The 24,292-nt window shown below is 38.0% G+C and overlaps 1 protein-coding gene and 1 pseudogene across 2 annotated transcripts; one reads left to right on the forward strand and one right to left on the reverse strand.

Moving 5' to 3' along the window:
• Positions 1-1,906: 1,906 nt before the first annotated feature.
• STRAP (serine/threonine kinase receptor associated protein) lies at positions 1,907-23,142 on the reverse strand. 2 transcript variants are annotated; one of them, XM_040488813.1, is made up of 10 exons: positions 22,697-23,142; positions 21,852-21,987; positions 15,193-15,274; positions 14,319-14,391; positions 10,770-10,866; positions 10,037-10,174; positions 7,696-7,832; positions 4,760-4,909; positions 3,772-3,834; positions 1,907-3,009 (listed from the first exon to the last, which is right to left on the reverse strand). In XM_040488813.1, the coding sequence occupies exons 1-10, from the start codon at positions 22,806-22,808 to the stop codon at positions 2,948-2,950; spliced, it is 1,050 nt and encodes a 349-aa protein (XP_040344747.1). In that variant the 5' UTR covers positions 22,809-23,142; the 3' UTR covers positions 1,907-2,947. The 2 variants fall into 2 exon arrangements, with proteins under 2 accessions (XP_040344747.1, XP_040344746.1); XM_040488812.1 differs by having other exon boundaries at positions 3,772-3,837; positions 22,697-23,140.
• Positions 6,763-6,932, forward strand: LOC121039103 (uncharacterized; annotated as a pseudogene).
• Positions 23,143-24,292: the final 1,150 nt, after the last annotated feature.

The following is a 24,292-nucleotide window of genomic DNA, read 5'->3' on the forward strand; positions in this document are numbered from 1 at the left end:
AACCTGTAAATATGACCTTACATGGCAAAAAAAGAGTTTGTAGAGGTCATTAAGGATATTGAACTGGGGAAATTATCCACAAAGGTCCAATGTAGTCACACATGTCCTTTTAAGTGAAGGACAGTGACAGGAGAGTCTGAGATTTGAAGATTACACTACTGGCATTGAAGACAGATGAAAGGATGATGACCCAAGGTCAGCGGCTTCTAGAAGCAGGAAAATGCAAGGAAACAGATGGCCCCCTGGAGTCTTCAGAAGGAATGCAACCCTGCCAACACGTGGATTTTTAGATCAGTGAGACTCATTCTGGATTTTTGACCTCCTTAACTTCAAGACAAATTTGTATTGTTTTAAGCCACAAATCTGTGGTAATTTATTACAGCATTACAGCAGCAATAGAAAATCAATACACAAAGGATACCAAACTGGTTGTTTCCACAGACTGGTCTGTATAGTCAGTATATATGACTACAAAGAAAAACAAGGTTAGCCTTAAGAATTAAAAAGTAAAGTGAAAACATGCCTTTTCTTATTAAAAACAAAAGCAGTAGGTGCCTGGCTGGCTCAGTTGGTGGAACATGACACTCTTGATCTCGGGGTTGTAGGTTTGAGCCTCACATTAGGTATAGAGATGACTTAAAGTTTTTAAAAACTCTGGGGCACCTGGGTGGCTCAGTCAGTTGAGCATCTGACTTCAGCTCAGGTCATGATCTCATGGTCCATGAGTTCAGCCCTCATCGGGTTCTGTGCTGACAGCTCAGAGCCTGGAGCCTGCTTCTGATTCTGTGTCTCCCTCTCTCTCTGCCCCTCCCTGGCTCACACTTTGTCTCTCTCAAAAATAAACATTAAAAACATTTTTTAAAATAAATTTAAAAACCTCTTTAAAAATACAGAAAAACAAAATAAAAACAAAAGTAGCTATCAAAAGCAACATTAATCTGGCAAAAGCTGACAACTAAAATGACTTACCTGAGTAACCATTATGTAAAAACATGCTAAAAGCTTAAGAACTTGACACTTTATTCAACACGGTCAACCAGAAACCTGACCAACACGAATAGACTAGTTACAAAAGAATTATAAGGCATGGTATGACAGAACTTCACGCCTGAAATCCTTCAACTTACAAACTTAGCTCGAAACAACTTTTATAGATTCCAAGCTATATGCCACCCAATGATGTGGAAGCATGTATCTGTGTTATTGTCTTTAGATTTTTCTAAAACATTTTTTTTTCAACGTTTATTTATTTTTGGGACAGAGAGACAGAGCATGAACGGGCGAAGGGCAGAGAGAGAGGGAGACACAGAATCGGAAACAGGCTCCAGGCTCTGAGCCATCAGCCCAGAGCCCGACGTGGGGCTCGAACTCACGGACCGCGAGATCGTGACCTGGCTGAAACCGGACGCTTAACCGACTGCGCCACCCAGGCGCCCCAAGATTTTTCTAACCCATAAGAAATCCCCTTGACTCATAAATTTCATGATTCCAATCTGACACCTATAAATCTCAACTTATTTAAGGTAAGTCGGACTCTGACTAGAGTCTAAGCAACCCACGGTACATTGATAATATTGCTGCAGCTGAGTGGAGAAGCAGGCACGGAACAAGCGGTCACAAAACCACCATCCTGAGACCGTGGAGATTATCAGCGGCTCTCCCCGTGCCATGCCTCTCTTGGCCTTCAGAGGCTGTCATGGCCTACAGGGGTTTCCTCTGAATACCACAAATCCCCCCAAACGTATTCTCTGGTTGGTTATTTAAGGAAAGTTATCAAGGGTCATTCACAAGATGAATACGGAGAGAAAAAGCAATTGGCAGCGATGTTATTCATTGGTCTAAAGTATTTTCCAAATTACTGGTTTAACAGACTCCTCATATTTAAAAAAATAAGTACAAGTCTAAATCCAGTTGACCCATTTTATTATAAGGTTGGTAAAAAGGCTTTTTGAATGCCATCTGAACTTAAAGTAAAATAAACATTGCAAGTGTACAATTATCCCACGTTTATAAAATATTTACTATCTGTATATACACATATAGGTACACAAATGCGCATTAACGCTCAGTAAATTTTAACAGATTTTGGGGGGATGGTGAGATTTTAAGTGATTTTCCTGCTTTCCGCCAATTTTGATTTACTATTTTTTTCTTATAACTAGCATATATTTAAATAAGTCATTATTCTGAATTTCTTTTAAAAAGCAAGTCAAGCATTTCCATCCAAAGCAGGAAGAAGGAAGGTAAATGCAAACCCAGCAAAAAACATGGAAATTTTAAAAATTTAGTACAAATAATTGAATTTCAAATTCAGGAAACAACATGTTTACTACAAATTCTTTAACCACATTGTCTTTTTGATATAGTTATGATGTAGAAAAGCTTTCTGGCAACTTCCATTTATAAACTCAAATCTCCCAAGAAACAAACATTGTTTTGTTTAGAGGCATTTTATTTAGACAACTAAAACAATTAGATGTTCAGAAGCAGTGTACAATGAAAGAGAAATCAAACCAGTTACTTTATCATGAATTCCCCCTTCTTTACAACTAAAGCAAAAGGAAAAAAAAAAGGCTTTCTGCTTTTAAGGGAAACGTCAGAAAAATAGGCCAATATATTTTTCTTCTCCATAATAACATAAACGGCTACAAGAAATCTAATTATAATAAGAGAAATTGGATGTTGGCTTGCACATACTCATTAAAAAGACAACAGGCCATCATACCACAAGAGCCTACTTCCACCTGCCTTCATGTGATACTCTTGCGTTTTCATGTACAGGTAACAAACACCAAGTTAGTTCCAGCACTGGAGCTAAGTCATATTCCCCATAATTTACTGCTCATGTTTGCCTTAAGCAGAGAGTAACACCGGGAGGCTGATGCTTTTCTCTGCTTGCTTGTTTTAGTCCATAAGTTGTACATTATCTGCAGCATATGCCCAATGCTCAGGCCTTAACTTCAGGAGTTGAACTATAGATGGAATCTGAGTTCTCTGAAGCAATTTCTTCTGCAATGAAAAAAATAACAATGAAAAACACCCCACATTAGTCAACTTAATAAAGAAAATTTCTGTGTAAATTTCTGTGTTAACCACATTTCTGTGTAATAAAGGAATGAAAATTTTTTTGGTAAGTGTGCTGGTGAGGCGAGGCAAAAGAGAACAAGGGCACAAACCATTAATGACTAGACTCATGTCACTGAAAATGCAATGAAGAAAGAGTTCATGTATTTCACCCATTACACTCTTACACTGTAACTTAACTTCCCAGGGGACCCTCTGCTGGGCTACACTTTCAGTGACTCCAACTATTGAGGAAACACTGAATTAAAGTCTTATCTTTGGAAGACCTGGCCGCCTCCTTCATTTATTCGAAATCAAACAATACTTTATGATCAGTATACCTTCCAATCTGTAATTCTACATTTGGGAAGCAGCACTTGGGAAGTAGCATGTCCTGAATAAATGTTACAAAACAATTACAACTGCAACAGCTTGTATTTTTATTTTAGCAACTGCCTCGTAAGTTAAACTCCACTATAAGAGTAACCACCTCGAATCCACACTACATCTTCATGCCTACCACTATGCTATAGATACTTAAATATTTGTTTTATGAACATGTGTATAAAATTACATACATATAACAAACTTTCCATTACTTAAGTATGTTCATATTTAATAAGTGTCCTTTGTCAATCAATAAAACTCATCTAACCCTTTAATTTACATCCCCCAGGACTCAACGAAAGTTCATTCATCAGTATTTACCTAGCTCCTCTTCTGTTGTCTCTGGAAAACTGATCTTTGGCTTTGCCAGCTCACCGCTATCTTCTTCTATGGAAAGAAAAGCACTTCATGATTATGTGAATAACTTCCAATAACTTCCAATATTTAAAGAAGAGTACACATTATTCTAAGCAACGAGCTACAACATAGGAACCTCTTTCTTAATAATTAAAATTCTAAAATATTATGTGTCTCCTCAAAGTTCACTATTAAGTTCATACTACAACTATTTTGGGATCAATAACTAAGTATTTTTATTAAAAACATGTCTACCTTATTAATAAGGATCTGTGAGTAATACCATTCAGAGATTAAATACATTTACTTATAAATTCTTTATACTGCCCTCTAGCAAAATTTGAATTAGGTCCATACCATTCACCAAATGATCAAGTGTAAAAACAAACAAAAGAACCAGAAACACAACAAAAAAATTTAACCAAACAAAATAACACAGTAGCCAATTTATAATCATGGGCTTCTCTGCTTCAACCATATTATAGAATTTAAAATCTATAGGCGACAGAAACATAGAAATAAAACTAGTGATGAAAAATGACACAAAATTATGAAGTTTAACTTGATAACTTTGCGGGCTTTTTAAAGTAAATTCTACCAACACAGGGCTTCAACTTCCAACCCCTAGATTAAGATTCACATGCTCCACCAAGTGAGCCAGCCGGGGGCCCCATAAACTTGATAACTTTTTTTTTTTTTTTTTTTAATTTTTTTTTTCAATGTTTGTTTATTTTTGGGACAGAGAGAGACACAGCATGAACGGGGGAGGGGCAGAGAGAGAGGGAGGCACAGAATCGGAAACAGGCTCCAGGCTCTGAGCCATCAGCCCAGAGCCCGACGCGGGGCTCGAACTCACGGACCGCGAGATCGTGACCTGGCTGAAGTCGGACGCTTAACTGACTGTGCCACCCAGGCGCCCCTAAACTTGATAACTTTGAATACAAATTCTTACCAGGAAGCACACATTTCCAAAGGCCGTATGTTTTTCCTACCACAGTCTGCCATAGTCTCAATGTTCCATCTTCAGAACCACTGGCATAAAGCTCTCCATCAGGACTAAATCTCACACAGTGAATAGGACCAAAGTGTCCTTTGTAGGATTCTGAAAAAGAGGAGAAGGGCTATTAGATAATTTAAGACTTAAATAGTGGCTAAGTATTGATACACTAAAGAAAAGACTGTCTTTTATTATTGGGAAGATGCAAAATTCTCAAGTCCAAATTCAAAGAGCTAAACCTCACTAAAAAAAATGAAGTGATTCTGGGTCGCCTGGTTGACTCAGTTGGTTAAACGTCCAACGTCAGCTCAAGTCATGATCTCATGGTTCATAAGTCTGAGCTCTGTACTGACAGCTCGGAGCCTGGGGCCTGTTTCAGATTCTGTGTCTCCCCCTCTCTCTGCCCCTTCCCTGGTCATGCTCTGTCTCTGTCTCTCTCTCAAAAATAAATAAACATAATAAAAAAAAAAATGAAGGGCACCTGGGTGGCTCAGTCAGTTAAGCATCTGACTTCAGCTCAGGTCATGATCTCACGGTTTGTGAGTTCGAGCCCTGCGTCAGGCTCTGTGCTGACAGAGCAGAGCCTGGAGCCTGCTTCAGATTCTGTGTCTCCCTCTCTTTCTGACCCTTCCCCACTCCCACTCTCTCTCTCCCTCTAAAATAAATTAAAAAAAACATTTTTCAAAAATCAAAGTGATTCTTCTCACAAAGTGGTACATAATGTCTACCATTTCTCGGTAAAATTACCCGCTTCGAATTTTAGCGCACATTACGGTTTCATATTATCCCTCAAAAAAAAAAAAAGAAAAAAAAATGAGGTTTCATGTGCCAATAAGGATGAAGGAAGGGAGTAAATTCTATAGAAAACAGGTCTAAAGTCTCAGTTCAATCCCAATTTCCACATCCTAAACTCACTGACTATTTACCAGGAAACCAATTCCTATTATGACTATGGAGAGCCACCAGATGGAGCTCTTTTATACACGTTGCCTCTTAATTTCCTACCAGACTATCGGGATTCTACTATTCAGTCTGTCACACAGAACATTAAGATACAAGCTCAATGCTGATCCTTAAATATTTTAATCTGTGGAATTTAATGAGAAAGTGTACAGATCAGTAGTGGCGCTGTTATGTTTAAATCATATCCTTATTTATGAACTTTTCTCATCTACTTTCTAAATGCTAATCATCTTATTAGTTTTCAAAGTCTTTATCAGACCAATGCTCCTGTTCTGTCTCCATCCATTCAACTCAAGAACCCTCATCTTCCCCCATCTCTGTCCAACCAGAGAATATCATGAGAGTATTATCACAAGAGAAAAGTTTTCATGAGAGTAGAAAGAATATGAGAGGTTTGTAATGAGAATAGCTGGGTCAAAGGTCCAGAGTTCACTAACTGTGACCTCAGATCTCAGGCAAATAATTTACTTCTTTTTCAAAAAGAATACATGGCCAAAACATTCTGAAACCTTGGAAACTGACATTAAATAAAGATAATGAAAAAAAGAATCTTAGTTGGGGCATCTGGCTGGCTCAGTTGGTAGAGCACATGACTCACGATCTTGGGGTCATAAATTCAAGCCCCACTTTGAGTGTAGAGATTAAGAATAAAAGAATCTCTTATTTAAAAGTCATTTATACTCAAATAATAAAGAGTGAACCATAAGCAATTATATGGTCCCTTCACCAAACTTCCATTTATCCAACCCAAATCCATTAGCTTTCCCAAAGAAACAAAACATAAAGTTGTCTTTTGCTCTCGTGTATAATTCTAACAAGCTTAATATCATTGGGTGGTAAAGCAGGAGAGTTAGAAGAAATAAAGTAGCAGCTTATGGAAAAAGGGATTATAAAAACTAAACATACTAGTTCAAAAAGCAAAAACTATTTTGGGAAGGCTAAAAGTAGATACTGAGAGCAATGATTATGAAATACCTACATAAATGTAAACCTAGATCACTTCTCAGCCTTTTGGCTAAGACCAAGTGTAGTATCTGTTATCAGTTTAATAAATGTAAACCTAGATAAATGATTATTAAACCTAGATAAATGTAAAGTTAGGATGTATGTCAACTTCAAATTAACTTTACATGTCCCTCCCCCTCCTTTACTAAGGACTATTATTATGAAAATGGAAGCAAAAGTCAGACTCCAAAAAAACCCCAAAATCTCCTCCAATTCAGATCCCAAAGGTATCCCTATAATAGGTCACAGCTGTTCCCCCCCCCCACTACTCTATACAAAGCTTAGAGATTCTTTTTTTTTTTAATTTTTTTTTTTTTCAACGTTTATTTATTTTTGGGACAGAGAGAGACAGAGCATGAACGGGGGAGGGGCAGAGAGAGAGGGAGACACAGAATCAGAAACAGGCTCCAGGCTCCGAGCCGTCAGCCCAGAGCCCGACGCGGGGCTCGAACTCACGGACCGCGATATCGTGACCTGGCTGAAGTCGGACGCTTAACCGACTGCGCCACCCAGGCGCCCCAAAGCTTAGAGATTCTTAAGCTGGCAAAACAGAGGAGCCAGGTAGACGGGCTACATACTAGCACTATACTTCACAAAGAACAAATACCCTTACAGCTGCTTAACGGAATTTTGATGTAAGACTGCCTTGTGTATCCTCAGATAAATATACTGCACTACTGTATAGAATATCAGAATACAATGAACTTAGGTTAAAAGGAAAAGGTAAAATTGAGAGTTCAGTATACTTTGTTTGTAGTTCTACAAATACTTCTACCAAAAATGGAAAAAAGTCCTTTATTTTTTCGCTTGGAAATAGCAAGCTTTAGTTAGCCATAAAATGTGCTGAGGTGTTAATTACTAAAACCTAGCATTTGACAAATGTAAACACATCATTTTAAGGGAAGAAAAAAAGGACAACTCACCTAATTCTTCTCCACTATTATAATCATACTTATAAAGTTTAAAGTCTTCACCACCTGCAACAAGAAATTCTTTCTCAGGATGAAGAGATGCGGAATTGATGGTTGCAGGAGCTTCAAAGGATTTAATTGGGTCCAAACTGGAAAATAATTTAAATAATATTTATAAACGTTGAATACTGCATAATAATACCAAAAAATAATTCAGTTTCTTTTAAACTGTTCCTAATTTCTGAAACACAAGGAATAATTACATCTTCATTTAGTCAAACATAAATAGAGATGTTAAAAAAAAAAACAACAAACCTGTAAATAATATTAGCAAAAAAAGTTCAGAAAGATACTATGCCCAAGCGGAGCTCATACCAGAAATACAAGGCACTTTGGGCAGCGAATGCCTTCTTGGAAATGACTGTTAGCTAATTAAAACAGCATGGCTAATCTATTTGGATTTTTACACTGAACAAAATGTAATTCTGTATTGTTTGATTTTTCCATGATAACCATGCATTATCTTTGTAAACAGAAAAAGGTTTTACAGTAAGTAATTAACATAATGGATTATTTGTACATTATTCTCAATTGCTGAAAATGTATGAGCTTCTGCAACAACAAAAAACCTTCAGTGCCATAAAAATATAAAACTGCTAAAGATGGCTCAGTTTTTAATATCAAGCTTTAAAAGAATAACCAAATTTAAAACTACAGCTACATAATAAAAATCAATGCACAACAACAGCTTCACCTGAGTATCAATGAGTTTGGACATCAGCTCTTTTCCAGTCTAATTCTAAAAGTCCTGAAAGGCTCCAACATAAAACATCAAGAGCATTCCTGCTCCGAAATGCCACCACCCTATTCCCATCATCACACACTACATACAGAAATTCAAGTTAGTCATGACTGGTGCAGGATCACTGAAGAGCAACCTTCTGCCTTGAATGGTAGAACGTTCAGTAGGCCAGCAAACCTCTGCCACTGAAACAGGATCCGAGGTGCTGATCTAAGCAGGGCTATGTGCTGCCTAAATCCACAAGGGACCAATGAACACAGTCATACAAATTAATGGCTCCGGGCAATTGCATTCTATTACTACCACTTCACTGTGGGTGCATGAACTCCTTTACATTCTTAACTGCTTTTCTCCGTTTTTACTACCTCCTCTTTCCTTTTGCCCTTCAGTAAAGCTCAACTGTGCAAGCGGCCCTTCTGACAAAAGGTAAAAGACTGCTGGCTGGAGCATAATGTGGTATAATCTTTACAGAAATCATGTATGCAAAGAACTTTATTTACTTACTTACTTATCAAAGTTTTTATTTCTTTATTTTGGGAAAGAGAACAAGCAGGTAGGAGCAAAGACAGAGAAAGAGAAAGAGAATCCCAAGCAGGTTTTGTGCTGTCAGTACAGAGCCCAAATATGGGGCTTGAACTCAAACCAAGAGATTAGGACCTGAGCTGAAATTGAGTTAACTGACTGAGCCACCCAGCCGCCCCTACAAAGAACTTTCCTACCCTTTGAACTGCTAATTCATATAAGGAAATACTCAGGTTTCTCTTACAAGGAAATATCAGAGATGTACCATAAATCACTGCAGCGTTAAAACAGGGAAACTGACACATGATTAACACCTATTATGTAATACACCTACCAAAAATATTTTCAAACAATTTTTAATAGCTAAGAATAATTTAAAATAAAAAATCTGAATTACACTCATAGGACCCTAGTAACTAAAGAAAAATGCCCACATGAACACACACATATAATGTTATAAAAGACTAAAACAGAAAATAAAACTACCATTAACATTCTGGCATCTATAGTTGAAGAACTGTGGGTAAATTTTTTTTTCTATTTCCCAAATTTACAACAGAGGTATTAACCATATTTATGGTCACAAAAAAAAAGAGGTCTGTTTTTGGAAAACATCACTAGGTCTACACAAACTTCAGGGGGGGAAAAAAAAAGTTTCTCTAAAATTTTAAAGGGAAAATAAGAGAATCAAGATCACAGTGGTTTTATACAGTAATGAATGTTAATTATAGCACCAGTCTAGCAATCCTTTTAAGAAAATTATCATTTAAAAGTTGTTAAATTTTACCAATGTCCTAAATATCTGGAAATTAATATGATTAATTCATCAATATTCCAAATTCTTAAAAAACATATTGTTAATGGTATGGAAGTATTTCCTCCTATATTATGTAGTATAGGCTAAGATTTGTTTTGTAAAGAGTTAAATACCTCTCACATTTGCCTTCTAATTTTTAAGTTACCAAAAAAAAAAAAAAAAAAAAAAGACAGAAAAGAAAAAAAAAAAATTAAGGTATTTCTTGGACATACCTTACTGCACTATGAAAAGCAATAGATCGTCCATAAGTTATTACCAAGATCTCTCCCTCAGGAATATATTCCATACTGCTAACAGACATACTAAAATTTAGAGACTTCACTTCTGTCATAGTAGCATGATCCCAAAGGCTGCAAAAAAGGAAGAGGAAAACAGTGGTATTTACTCATTTAAGAAAAGTGCGTAATTCCCAATTATACCTACAGATTAATCAATGAGAGAATAATCACAATTGTGGTACAACAACCTTCATTCCAATTCACAAATTATAGATGATACAGAGAATGTTTGGGTTCCTATACAATGATAAATTACTTGGTATCTGGTTGGTGAGGTCAACTTTAACACTTACACATACCTCCCAAGCCATTTAGCAAAATTACACTGTTAAGACATATAAATCTTAATTTTGCCATTCTAGTGTCACTCTAAATAATGGTTCTTATACTCTGTATTTGTGAATATGATGACAGCTATTATATATTACTATGGGAGAAAACAATCAGCACAAAGAATTGTGTACAGAATTTCAGGACTTTCATGGACTCCCTACACCCAGCCTGTCCACTGACTCAGGTTAAGAGTAGGTGCTTATAAAGATATCAGTAGTTTTAATTAAGTGTCTTGTGGATTCTGCTCTAGGTTTATAATAGTAAACAGACAGCTCCAGAAAAATGTCATCTATGCACAGCTTAAGTTTTAAATTATTAAAGAAAAATTACTTACCGGACAGTTTTATCATCAGCTGAAAGAATCTGTTTATCCTCACTGCACCATAAAGCTTTTTTAATACCAGAAGTGTGACCACTGATTTCCTTAGGTTCTTAAGATAAAACAATTTAAAATTGTTAATATTTCATTTTCTTAACTGAGCAACATTGAAACAATATGTAAAAAGAAAAGAAAAAATAAATTTTAAGTAAGACTGCCAACTTTTCAAAGCCCAACACAATGCGAAGTTACTGTTTAAAAAAGAATACATTTAGTTTTTCTGCACTGGATGGAAAACTTATTCGCATAACAAAGAACCCAAGAACTATGCTGTTATTTATCCTCACTTGGGACTGAATATATCACTCCCTCCAGGCTACTTTCTGCTTTCAAAAGCATTACCATTACTGTACCACAATGAAATAAAAGAAGCTAATCCAACATCATCACTAACACTGGGACCTTCATCCAAGTCACTGTTGGTAGTAACTAACAGGAAAAAAGAGGGAAATAGAGGCTGACAGAAGAAAAGGAGAATAAAAAGCAATGTGGCATTTCCCAAGAATATTTTTTTTTAACTTTATTTATTTTGAGAGAGAGGGAGAGAGAGAATCCCAAGCAGGCTCCACACTGTCAGTGCAGAGCCTGATGCAAGAGTTTGAACTCAGGAACCATGAGATCATGACCTGAGCCACCCATGTGCCCCTCCCAAGAATATTTCTACGCTGAGAGCAAAGCACCCAAAAAATAGGAACCTGTCTCCATTGGGAGACTTTCCCTTCAAAAGATTAAAAAACAACAACAAAACAAAAACAAAAACAAAACTACTCAGTGTTATCTTTGGACAAAAACATGCTGGAGGCAAAGCTAGTCAACACTACTTTGATTTGGGGCAAGTTACTTAATCTGTCGAAGTAAAGGTTACTTAACCCTTTCATTTCTTCATCTGTATGATGGGATAACGACAGTTACTGTACCTCATAATTTGAGTATAAGGACCAAATGAGAATATTCATCTGAAGCTTCTAACCCGGTGTCTGACATACAGTAAAACTTCAGTTAATTGCTGTTATTTCTATTGCCAGTACAGTGCAAGAACCACTTTCAAAAATCAGCTTTGAGAAAGGTAAAAGATGAAAAATATCCACCAAAGGCCTGAACTACCTCGCAGAGTCAGATAGACATGCTGATTATAAGAGGTCCAAGTACTTTGCTATGTTTTGGCTTCAAGTTATCAAAGAGAATGAAGAGAAATACTTCCAGATGCTAATGAAGAATCACCTATAAATGTAGTCTGTTTGGTCACCTTAAAAATGCTTTTAGGAAAGAGAGTATCTTGAGAATAATTACTTAATATCCAATGTAGCTTTGACTTTCACACAAACTTCGGAAGTTCACAGATTTATGAATAAATAATAAATACCCATGATACAAAATTTAAGATACCAACTTATATAAAACAAAATCTTGTTCATCATAATTTCATAGCTTTTGAAATATATATAATGTGGCTAGAAAAGCATTAAACTACTACAAAATAGACTACTACAAAATGAATATCTGTACCAGAAAAGAAAAGGTATCTTTTACAACTTCTATGCAATAGAGAATTCATTAGGGAAATGATAAATTTTACCACCAAAAACTTTACAATGTGTATACCATAAACCTATTTATTTGAGACAGAGAGAGAGGAAAAGAGAGAGAGCATGCATGCATGAGCAGGGGAGAGGGGTAGAGGGAGAGAATCTCAAATAGGCTCCACACTCAGCATGGAGCCTGATGCAGGACTTGATTCCACAACCCTGGGATCATGACCTGAGCCAAAATCTCAACTAACTGAGCCACCCAGACACCCCTATACCATAAACCTTAACTAATAAAATTTAAGGGGCACCTGGGTGCCTTAGTCTGTTAAGTTTCCTACTTTGATTCAGATCACGATTTCATGGTTTGCTGAGTTCCAGCCCCACAATGGGCTCTACTACACTGAAAGTGCAGAAGCTACCTGGAATTCTCTCTCTCTCTCAAAATAAGTTAACTTTTTTAAAATATGTAAAAGCAAGCAACAAATTAGAATACAATAAAGAACCTTAAAACCAATAAAAAAAGATGAACACCACAACAGATAAATTGGCAAAAAGTATGAACAGGCTATTCACCAACAAATACATTAAAATGGCACTCAATAGTTATTTAATCTCATGAATAATTTTTTTCAAGTTTACATTAATACCACAGAAACATTTTTCTTCTATTGAATTGAGAAAGATACAGTTAGTTATCAGCGTTTGCTAGAACAGGTTAACTATAGATTAGATATATTTTTTACATTTCTGTAGAACACACTTTAGTAATTCCTACCAACAGTTTCCAAGTATACCTCCTTTTTGTCCCAACAATTCTATTTCTATGTAGTTATTCTACAGAAATAATTGCGGGAATATTTGCAATTAAAAGGATGTTAAGCATAACGCTACTTATAAAAAGATTTTTTTAATTTTTTTATCTCATTTTTGAGAGCGAGAAACAGAGCACGAGCAGGGAAGGGGCAGAGAGAGAGGGAGACACAGAATCTGAAGCAGGCTCCAGGCTCCAAGCTTTCGGCACAGAGCCTGACGCAGGGCTCAAACTCACAGACGGTGAGATCATGACCTGAGCCAAAGTTGGATGCCCAGCCAACTGAACGGCCCAGGCACCCCAAGCATAACACTACTTATGATATTTAAAATCTGTAAGTAGCCCAAACAGGTCACATAGTAAGAGATTTTTTAATCCACTTATCCATAGGATGAAAATGATACAGTCATTAAAAACAGTGGATAGAATATTTCAAAACATGAAAAAATTGTGAATTGCAATTTTTAAAATTTTTTTAAATTCAAAAAAAAAATTTAAAAATCCTATTAATACATTCACATGGTTCAAAAATCTGAATATATGTACACACTAAGAACTCGCACCCTTCTTACCTTCTACAGATAACCACTCATTCTTACCAAAAAGTAGTAACAATGCTATGCATCTTTTTAAACTTAATATGATAAAAATTTAGCAAAATAAGATTTTAGGTTGTAAGAAAAAGATACAAGTACAATGTAGCAAATAAATGGACATTATAAAAAAGAGATTTGCATAGAAAAAAAAAAACCTGGAAGAATATGAACCAGAAACTAAAGATATTAACAACGATTAATACTGGATTATGAATTATGTTTTCATTTTTTTCTTTGTGACTATCTTTAACTTCCAAATTTGAGCACTGAACATGACTCTTTTTTTTTTCAACGTTTATTTATTTTTGGGACAGAGAGAGACACAGCATGAACGGGGGAGGGGCAGAGAGAGAGGGAGGCACAGAATCAGAAACAGGATCCAGGCTCTGAGCCATCAGCCCAGAGCCCAACGCGGGGCTCGAACTCACGGACCGCGAGATCGTGACCTGGCTGAAGTCGGACGCTTAACCGACTGCGCCACCCAGGCGCCCCTGAACATGACTCTTTTTAATCAAGAAGACTTATTTAAATTAAAACAAAATATAACACAGGTATAAATTATGCTTACCTGCTTCAGGTTTGTTCAAATCATATATGCGTAACAGTTTATCCTGTCCCCCGGTTAATAAGTAATTACTATCCTGAAAACACACACAAGGAAAATGTTAACAGATTAGCCATTTTAACAGCTATATCTTTCTGAAACTTCTTCAACACCAACTAAAATCTAAATAAAGTTCACCGACATCAGGGGCGCCTGGGTGGCTCAGTTGGTTGAACATTTGACTTCAGCTCAGGTCACAATCTCAGGGTTCATAAAATTGAGCCCCACATCGGGCTCCGTGCTGACAGCTCAGAGCCTGGAGCGTGCTTTGGATCCTGTGTCTCCCTCTCCTCTGCCCCTCCCCTGCTCACGCTCTCTCTCAAAAATAAATAACCTTGAAATAAATAAAGTTCGCAGGCATCATAAAGAGACGTAAAACGTACCAATTCTGAGAAGATACTGTAGAACATTTATCCTTTTCGTAATTGCCTAAATTTCGTAAAACCCTTTAAGCTTCTCCAGTTCAAATGTATTATACCACCTACCACATGAATCTTCTCTATCTGCCTTGATCCTGCTCCCTCCCCACTAAGAAACACTTCTTTGGTGATCTCAACTTTATCCTCTCCCTTCTGAAAGTAGTTAGGAAACATTATTGGCACATTTTAGATATTTGTTGCTACCGACGGAGAACTCAGCCAAGAGTTCCAGGGTATCTCAGGATTAACCAAATAAATAAATAAATCTCTATAGTGTAATATGCAATTATATTATCAAATATAAGGCAATATACACCTAATATCGCCCCAAATATACAAACCAATCAAGTATACAACCGTCACTACATCCTATAGTAACAGCAATTTCACTCCCTAAAATAAATTCTATTTTCTGATACCTGCGTAAAATCCACAGTCTTGACAATGTGTTTATGAGCCAGCGTCATCAATTCATCTCCTGAGACAGCATCCCACACTTTGCTAAAAGTAAAAAGAGTGAAATTAGAAGAGAAATATAATGGTAATTTTGATGATTACCAAGTAAGTTAGATACATGAAATGTTATATAAATGTATTACGCATCTCTCATTATCTTTAGTATCCCTCAGTGTTAAGAGTTCATTTGATTACATACTTTAAATGATTCTAAAGAAAAATATACCTGTAGAAGCCATGTAGCGAATCTAATTTTGGCAATGAAAAAGATCTACAAATTTAAGTAAATGATATCCATGAACCAACCCATCCTTACCTTTAGCCTACAGCCATAATATCCTTTTAGCAAGACTACAAAACATTTTAACCAATTTTAAGTTTCATCTTTCCAATTTGTTTCTCTAGTCACTAGTCTCACTTACGTGCAAAACAAACAAGTGAAAAACAAAAAATCCTAGAAAAAATTTGCAGAAGAATGAAAAGGCCACATAAAATTTTATATCAAGACAGTAGAGAAGAAAATATTCTCTCTTCCTCAAAGTTGACTCTTAAATTCTCAAATTCTAGTCCAATTAACTTTCCCCAAAGTATCAGCCTTTGATTATATAATGCTAAAACAGGATTTTTAATCTCTCAACTGCCTGTTTCCCTGACCCACTCCAACCCAAAATATATGTGTGGTTGTGTGTCTATACAAATATATATGTATGTATGCACACTATAAGAGGTTCCACGGGGCGCCTGGGTGGCTCAGTTGGTTAAGCGTCCAACTTCAGCTCAGGTCACGATCTTGCGGTCCATGGGTTCAAGCCCCGTGTCGGGCTCTGGGCTGATGGCTCAGAGCCTGGAGCCTGCTTCCAATTCTGTGTCTCCCTCTCTCTCTGCCCCTCCCCCGTTCATGCTCTGTCTCTCTCTGTCTCAAAAATAAATAAATGTTAAAAAAAAAAATTAAAAAAAAAAAGAAGTCCTCCAAATAAAAAAGCTTAGAGAAGAAAAAAACTCATTTTCTATCAGAAGTGATTATTGAAAGATAAACAAGAAAACCTTGCTTACTGGGAAAAGAACTGTTAAGAGTGAACAAACTATGCTCCATAAAGATTTTCATTTTAATGTAACTGACATTTATTTTTAAAAATAAAGGGAACCGTATACAGTGGGGGGCAGAGTGGAGGGTGTGGGGGAAGCACGACCAAAGCAGCAGCATCCAGGGTGCCAACATATCTATAGTCTTTTCCATCCTATTTAGAAACACTACTAAAATTGAAGATGACACCTTCTGACAGTGTGTTCTAATAATCACTTCTACTAACTTTGGCATATTTCCATTATTCACAGTAACAATCCTAAAAAGGGTTTATAGCCCTAAAAATAATCTAGAATAACCTAAATGTTTTCTAATGTATTTTTCAATCACCAGACATGAAACTGATATTAACTAGCTGGCTGAGGGGCTCAAATGAAGGCAGTGAAGGATCATTAAAACAATACCTTTTCATCAGCTAATCATGCAGCATTTACTTTCTGCACAACTCATGAAGTACCTGTCATCTCCCTCAACTACGGATTCACCTTACATCCCCTGTTTCGTGCATATAATAATGTTATCTATTCAATACTTTTCTTACCCTTGGGTAAGACTTTGAGACTTACCGTAAGTCTCAAGACTTACTTTGAGACTTACCATAAGTCTCAAAAGAGGGGTTGCTTAAAGTTTAACAACAAAAAACATTAAGTTATTTTAGGTGGAAAAAACTGCCCAGCTATCTTAACATGACCAAGTCATCAAAAAGGAGATAATTCCACCTTCAATGTATTGACAACCTTATTCAGAGAAAAATCCATCTTTCTATTGTCTTTTACAAGCGAGAAAACTGACCATACACTGTTTACCTATGGATTTCTGGGCCTAACTCCAGATCCATTTAATCACCCTCTGGAACAGAGCACAGTAACCTTCTCCACTTTAGGCACCCTCTCCAAATGATTTTAAGAGGAAAGTGGAGATGCTAAGAAGAGGATGACGGGAAGTAAAGCTTACATTAGCTTCATGAATTAAAAGATATAAAGAGGATGGAGTTTCAGGAAATAGTGTACTTATCACCTGACTCAATTGCCCGAATTATCTCAAGATAGCATTCCAAACTGACCCACAGACCAGCTCTGCTGAATACATTTTTTCCACAAGAACAAAATACACCTCTAGATACACATGACATTAATGAATTTTATGAGAAACATAGGAAGGGTGAGTGCTTCCCAAAAATTATTTATACCAACTATGATTAATCAGGTAAGTGGGGAAAGCTATTCTTTAGCTGGATCAGGTTCCGTAACAGCAAGTCCCATGCAAATCATTAAAAGAGATTATACACAAGGCTCCTACTCCTCCAAGACAGACACTGAACAAGTAAGGGGTAAGACTCAACTACTATTTATTGAAGCATCTACTAGGCAACAGGCACTGTGCTAAACTCCAAGGATGTAAATGGAGAAACATCTCTCTAATCCTCCCAAAAACCATGTGGTCTTACACCCATCTTACAGATACGAAAGCCAAAGTTTTAAGAAGCAACCCATGATCAAACTGGAAATACACAGCATGGCTAGCACATGAACTCAGCCCTCACCAAAGCGAATACTTATATCTTTCCCACTCTATCATGACACCTAAAAGCCTTAAGGGGGGGGGGGCACAAAACCAAAAGCATTTAATATTTAAATCTATTCAACCCTTTTGCACAAAACCAAATAATTTCATGGCTTTAGCCAAAGAAGTTCCAAAATTGTACATATGATTTTGGTCTAGTGGGAACGGTAGCTATCACTGCTACCTTACACATGCAACACTTACATACTCATTCAATTTTAGGCAATGTTCTAAATATTAGAAACATTTTAACTCATTTAATATTCACAACTGACATAGGAGACAAGCATTATTACTATTCTCATCTTTATAGATGACGATACTGAGAAAAAAGAGGTTAAATAAATTCCCAAGGTCACAGAACTACTAAATGCCGGAAGCAGGATTCAATTACAGAATCCGGTTCATACTTTTCATGCTACTTGTAAACACAGACATTGAGACTTGAAATGTTAAGCACAAAAACAACACTGAATACCTATCCAGACACGTCCTCAAATGTGTGATTTGGGTTATTAATGCTCTATAAGTGACCTAAATAAAGATAATTGTTCCTCTGGCAGCAAGATAAAATCCTGACTACTCTTTCCAAGACTAAGTATTTAGGGTGCCATATTTTTTCACGCCTTTTTCACTCTCCATTTCAGAGGCGTTATCGCATGAACAGTAATCTCTATCTAGCTCTTTATCTTCCCAAGGACTGGTATTATAATTTGGTCAAATGCACAAACGAAGGCTCTTCACAGATTTTACAAAGACAGGCATCTTCCCGACAACTTTTTGCACAAGTCTTAAAGATCAGAGCAAGCCCATCAAGCAGGAGGTGACAAAACATTTTGCTCACTAATTAACACTGACAGGGCCCAGAACTGAGGTGAACAAAAATGTATCCTTTCAGAATTGCAATTCAAAAGCTTGTTTAATGCTAATGTTTACAGTGTCTAACATCTTGTTCCACTTAAAACTTCATTGTATTTTTTTAATTTGAGAGAGAGAGAGAGACTGTGCAAGCTTGAGTGAGAGGGGGAGGGGCAGGAGGGTGCGAGGGAGGGAGGGTAGGAGAGTGAGAGAGAGGGAGAGAAGTAGAGAGAGAGAAGGGGGGGAAGAGAGAGAGAGAGAGAGAGAGAGAGAGAGAGAGAGAGAGAAAATCAAGTAGGCTCCATGCTCCCACAACCCTAAGATCATGACCTTAGCTGAAACCAAGAGCAGATGCCCAACCGACTAAGCCAGCCAGGAGCCTCAAAACTTAATTATGTTTAAAATACCACTTTATTAACTATTCACTTATTACAGCAGACTGGGAGCTAGTTTCAACAATGACATTTTTAATATCCACATCCCAAATGTCTGAAGTCTACTAGAGTTGAAAACCTCAGTTTCTACCTCTGTTATAAAATCAATGACTTTCATTCCCAATGACAATGTTCCTACTAGACTGAGCAAAAAACTCTGGAGGAGTTGAAGCGGAAAAAAAAAAAGCTAACCTCTTGGCAATCAGACACAAGTATTACAGAAGCAAAACCAAGATCTGTGATTAACCCATTCTTTACCGTCTACTTTAGAAAACTTCCTCAAGTTATTTATGCAACAAATACTAAGTACTGAACAAGCCAGGGGATATAAAAAATATAAGACATGACCCCTGACTTTAAGAAGCAACAACACACAAATTATGTGCTATAAAAGTGCCAGAAGTTTTATTTTTTTTTTTAATTTTTTTTTTCAACGTTTTTTTATTTATTTTTGGGACAGAGAGAGACAAAGCATGAACGGGGGAGGGGCAGAGAGAGAGGGAGACACAGAATCGGAAACAGGCTCCAGGCTCCGAGCCATCAGCCCAGAGCCCGACGCGGGGCTCGAACACACGGACCGCGAGATCGTGACCTGGCTGAAGTCGGACGCTTAACCGACTGCGCCACCCAGGCGCCCCAAAAGTGCCAGAAGTTTTAATACTGGGAACAGTGTGAGCCCAAGAAGGAATGAATGGGCACTTTCACCTGATTGCACTCCAGAAGTCTTCTGAGAATCACTTTTACCAAATTATATAAAAAAAGGTGAATGGGAAGGACATGTTACAAGTATGCATGCTCACATCTACAGTAATATTTGACCTGAAGCTGTTGACATTACAGGATTTATATAAAATCAACAGCGCCTTATTTTATCAGGATTACACACAATCACAACAAGGCACAGCACAAAGCCTTGTAACAGTTACGCATAAAGACGTAATAGAAATCTATTCATTGAAGTACAGACAAAAGTTCAGGCTGACATTTATAACTTTTGTTACTGCTCTCACCATCTCAAATTTAATCCCGGATAAGCACTATTATCTCCCTCACCTTGTTTTAAAAACTAATTTATTTAATTTTACATACAGTAGAATTCATTCTGTGGCATAGAAATCTACACGTTTCAACAAAGGCATAGTCACATAGTCACATATCTACTACTACAATATCTTTATTTTTTATAAATACTCCCAACATAGAATTATGAGAGAGGAAGGAAGGAAGGAAGGAAGGAAGAAAGGAGACTACTTTTACTCTCCAGAGTTGAGTGTAACAAAGTCTACTACCATACAATTGCTCTTGACATTGCCTTCATCAGTTTACACATTTAAGTGTCTGTTAAGTCATAAACACAATCAGAAACTAGAATACCAAGACTATATAAAAAAATGAAAGTGCCCAGAAGGGGAAAGTGGGTCTTTACAAGTCACTCAAACATATGCAAAGGCCAAAACCAAAATAGGTAAGATGTATTTTGGCGACAGTAAGTTTAGTGTAACTAGACCACAAGGCATATGGTATGCAGTGCCAGAGAGGTAGATAAACCAAGATGAGGCCAAAGTGTAAGCTGGCAACAACTGAAATTTAACCTTTAGGCCAGTGGTTCTAAGGCTGGACATCAGAACCACTTAGTAGAACTTTAAGGAAAAAAAAAACAAAAAACTGATGTTGGGGGATGTGGGGGCCCCATCTCCAGATCAATTAAATCAGAATTTCCCAGACACATACATCTGAATAATTTAAAGTTCCCTTGGGTACATGCAAGGTCACAAACCACCGAAACTGCAGAGGGAAGAAGGAAGATCACCAGAGAAGTGACATGATGAAATCTGTTTTTAGGAATATTATGGAAGATAAAAAGAAAGGAAAGTTACTAGTGGTAGGGGCATAAAAACATCATAGCCAGGAGATATGCTGCTATAGAATCAACAATGATGAGGAGCGCCTAGGTGGCTCAGTCGGTTAAGCAGCCAACTTCAGCTCAGGTCATGATCTCCCGGTCCGGGAGTTTGAGCCCCGCGTCGGGCTCTGTGCTGACAGCTCAGAGCCTGGAGCCTGTTTCAGATTCTGTGTCTCCCTCTCTCTGACCCTCCCCCATTCATGCTCTGTCTCTCTCTGTCTCAAAAATAAATAAACGTTAAAAAAAAAAAAATTAAAAAAAAAAAAAACGATGATAATGTGGACGTAAGGAAGAAATCAAGAATGATTTAAATTTCAACCTTAAAAAACTTAGAAAATAAAAAGCAATGGAGTTTGGAAGTTTTAAATATGTGTAAAGCCAGTTAACAAAAACAGAGAATGAGATGGGGCTAAAAATCCAGGCCATCAGCACTAGGAAGCCACAGAAATGTGCAATATCACTCAGAAAGCACATGCAGTCCAGCATTTGTAAGCACGAGCCCCCAAGACTCGTTATCTAAAGTGCTTGTTAACAATGGCAGGTTCCTGGGTCCTAATCCAGACATAGACAATAAGTCATTTAAAGTCTCTGAAAATTGGTGAGAACCACTGAAGAGAAAGAAGCAGAAAGGACTAGAGGTTTAGTGAGATCAAACATCATGTGCTCTATCTGATAGGCACTGAGTCAGAGTTTTATGAATAACTGAGGTTGAAGTTTTGAGTACTTCCATTAACACAATCCACGGAGATCTCCAAAACTGGCTGTTTTGGCTATACTTACGCAGTGAAATCCGCAGCTGCTGTAGCTGCTTTGGTGGCATCCTTATTCAATGTGGCACCCCAAACAGCACCCTTATGACCCAAAAATGTTCCAATCCAGTCTCCTGTATCTCCCTGACGTAGCATAGGCTTCCCGTCTAAAACACATTTAAAAAAGCATGTTATTTCGAAGTTCAGATTACTTAAAATCTAAGACTCGAACATAAAGTAATTGTGTTCAATAACAAAGTGGAACACTGCTTTTATTGTTTAACTATTCTCATTCACTGAGGTCACTATGAAACGTCCAGAACTAAATTAACTGAAGAGCTGAGCCAGACATGCTCACTGAAGCGTCTGTAATTCGGTAGGAAGAATACTGATCTATGTCAAAATAATGCAGATTTCAGTCTTATTTTGGAGAAACGTCTTAACCTAAATCTCAGTTTCCAATTGAAGAACGGGACTAATACCACAAAGGAATGTCCAATGAAATAATAACAGGAATGACAAGTCTCTGTAAAATAACGAAAGGTATTACTTAGCCTGGCCTAGTTTCTTCATGCCCCAAATCCTTGAAAGATTATTTACAGTATTTGATGGCCGGGGCGCCTACGCAAGCGTACAGTCCGGATGCTCCAGAAATAGCAATAAAAGTAAAATGAGAGGCCTAGACGGGGGGAGGGCAATACTTGGCCTCACCAGAGGATCAGAAAAGCCTCTCTTGGCTCCAACTACGAATCCCTATTTTCCCCATCAGACCATGTTGGCCTCAATCTCAAAGGCTGAAATCACCCTTCGGCACTGGGGAATACCTTTGGAACCAGTCCTAGCCGTCAGGGATCTGGATCCAGGGGCCCTGCTCACCTTTGCAAGCGCTGATTAAGAAATAGCCATAGGGCGTGATGCCACTGAAGGCCAAATCAACCACAGGCCGCGTGTGGCCCGAGCAGGTGAGGGGAGTCTGCCTCATTGCCATGGCGGCGGCGAACCGAGCGATCCGGCTGCGGAGCCGAGGGTCGTCTGCTCTTTTCTTTCCTCTGCCGCAGAGCCTCTGGCTCAAGGCCCCCGCCCTGACACTGGGGACTGGGGATGGGCCGAGAAACAGGAAAAAGAGGCCAATCGGGTAGCAGCGAGGTCAGGAAAGGGTTTGGGGATGGGCCAGGGTGTCTGCGACGGGCGACCGACAGCGGCCAGGGAGGGAAAGGGAGGGAGGGAGGAAAGTAGGGGAGGGGGAAAACCGGAGAACCCGCGGCCAAGACCCGCACGGGCCACACCGGTACCGGCAGGAAGTGACGATACCAATGACGTCAAGCGTCCGTCGGAAGTGACGATCTAGCAAGAAGGCAAGTTTGCCCGGAGAAGAGCTAATAGAACAGCAGTGCGCAGGCGCTAGATCAGCACACGTTGGCCACATGACCCTGGTCCCGCACCGGCCACGTACGGCGCCTAGAGAAGCTCTAGACTTTGCCTTGGCGTCTCCAGTTCCCAGCTTTGACCAGTCGAAACCGGTCTTGTCCCTGGGCGGAGTTTGCTGAGTGCGAAAGCTGTGACTGCCTTTCTCGGAGCCTGGACCTGGCGGCCCTTGTGGATTATGCGCCAAGCAATCCAACTGGCTGGACCGTGCTTGTTATCTGAACAGAAAAACAGAGTTGTTCCCAGCAGCGCCCCAAACCAACAAACTTCGTGTAGGATTTTTTTTTTTTTTTCAGTTCTTACTAAACAACTACATAGGCAGCTCCTCTGGGATTGTCTACAAGTAAGGCCCTTAAGAAACGTGGTTTCTCCAGGCACTCATAAAAATTCCAGTAGTGTTAGTGATTTAGATATGAGTGTTATGTGGTTTTAAATACAATTAAATTTATATTACTTTCTCTTTTGAGGACGTTGAGGGACACTAGTGCAATGGTCCCCAAACTTTGATGAAATACTCAAGTCAGTAAAATTTGAATCTGCACTCCCATTAGGGAGATGATGTGCGTATTGCATACATGTACATTACAATTAGGCAAAAACGTAAATACCAGAAGAATCTAAAAACTATAAATAGAAACTCGGGTATTATTTTCCTACAGGCAGCCCACTTCGGGCAGGGGTATTGCTGCTCTGTAAAACAATCAGAACTGTTGATACAAAACTTTTGTAAGCAGGAAACGTCCTTCCTGGAGCAAGTTTCTTTCCTTTTAATATAGACTGTAAAGGGAAGACAGATTTTTGTGGCTCTTTCAGTACTTTATCCCCAAGACCATAATATTTTAGCACATACCAATAAATCAGCACAAATGACTGAATGTTTCCTTCTCCGTTTTTTTTTTTTTTTTTTTTTTGGTAATAAGCGTGTATCGCTTATTCAAGATTCAAGTCTTGAATGGAGACTTGAAGTACTTTCCCGTTCTATTTTCTTAGCATTTTGTTCACTCATTTACAGTACAGACTTACTCTATATGTTTTTCATTCAACACA

Source organism: Herpailurus yagouaroundi, unplaced genomic scaffold, assembly GCF_014898765.1.
Source record: "Herpailurus yagouaroundi ecotype Mexico unplaced genomic scaffold, PumYag 166, whole genome shotgun sequence".
In the NCBI taxonomy this organism is placed as follows: domain Eukaryota; kingdom Metazoa; phylum Chordata; class Mammalia; order Carnivora; family Felidae; genus Herpailurus; species Herpailurus yagouaroundi.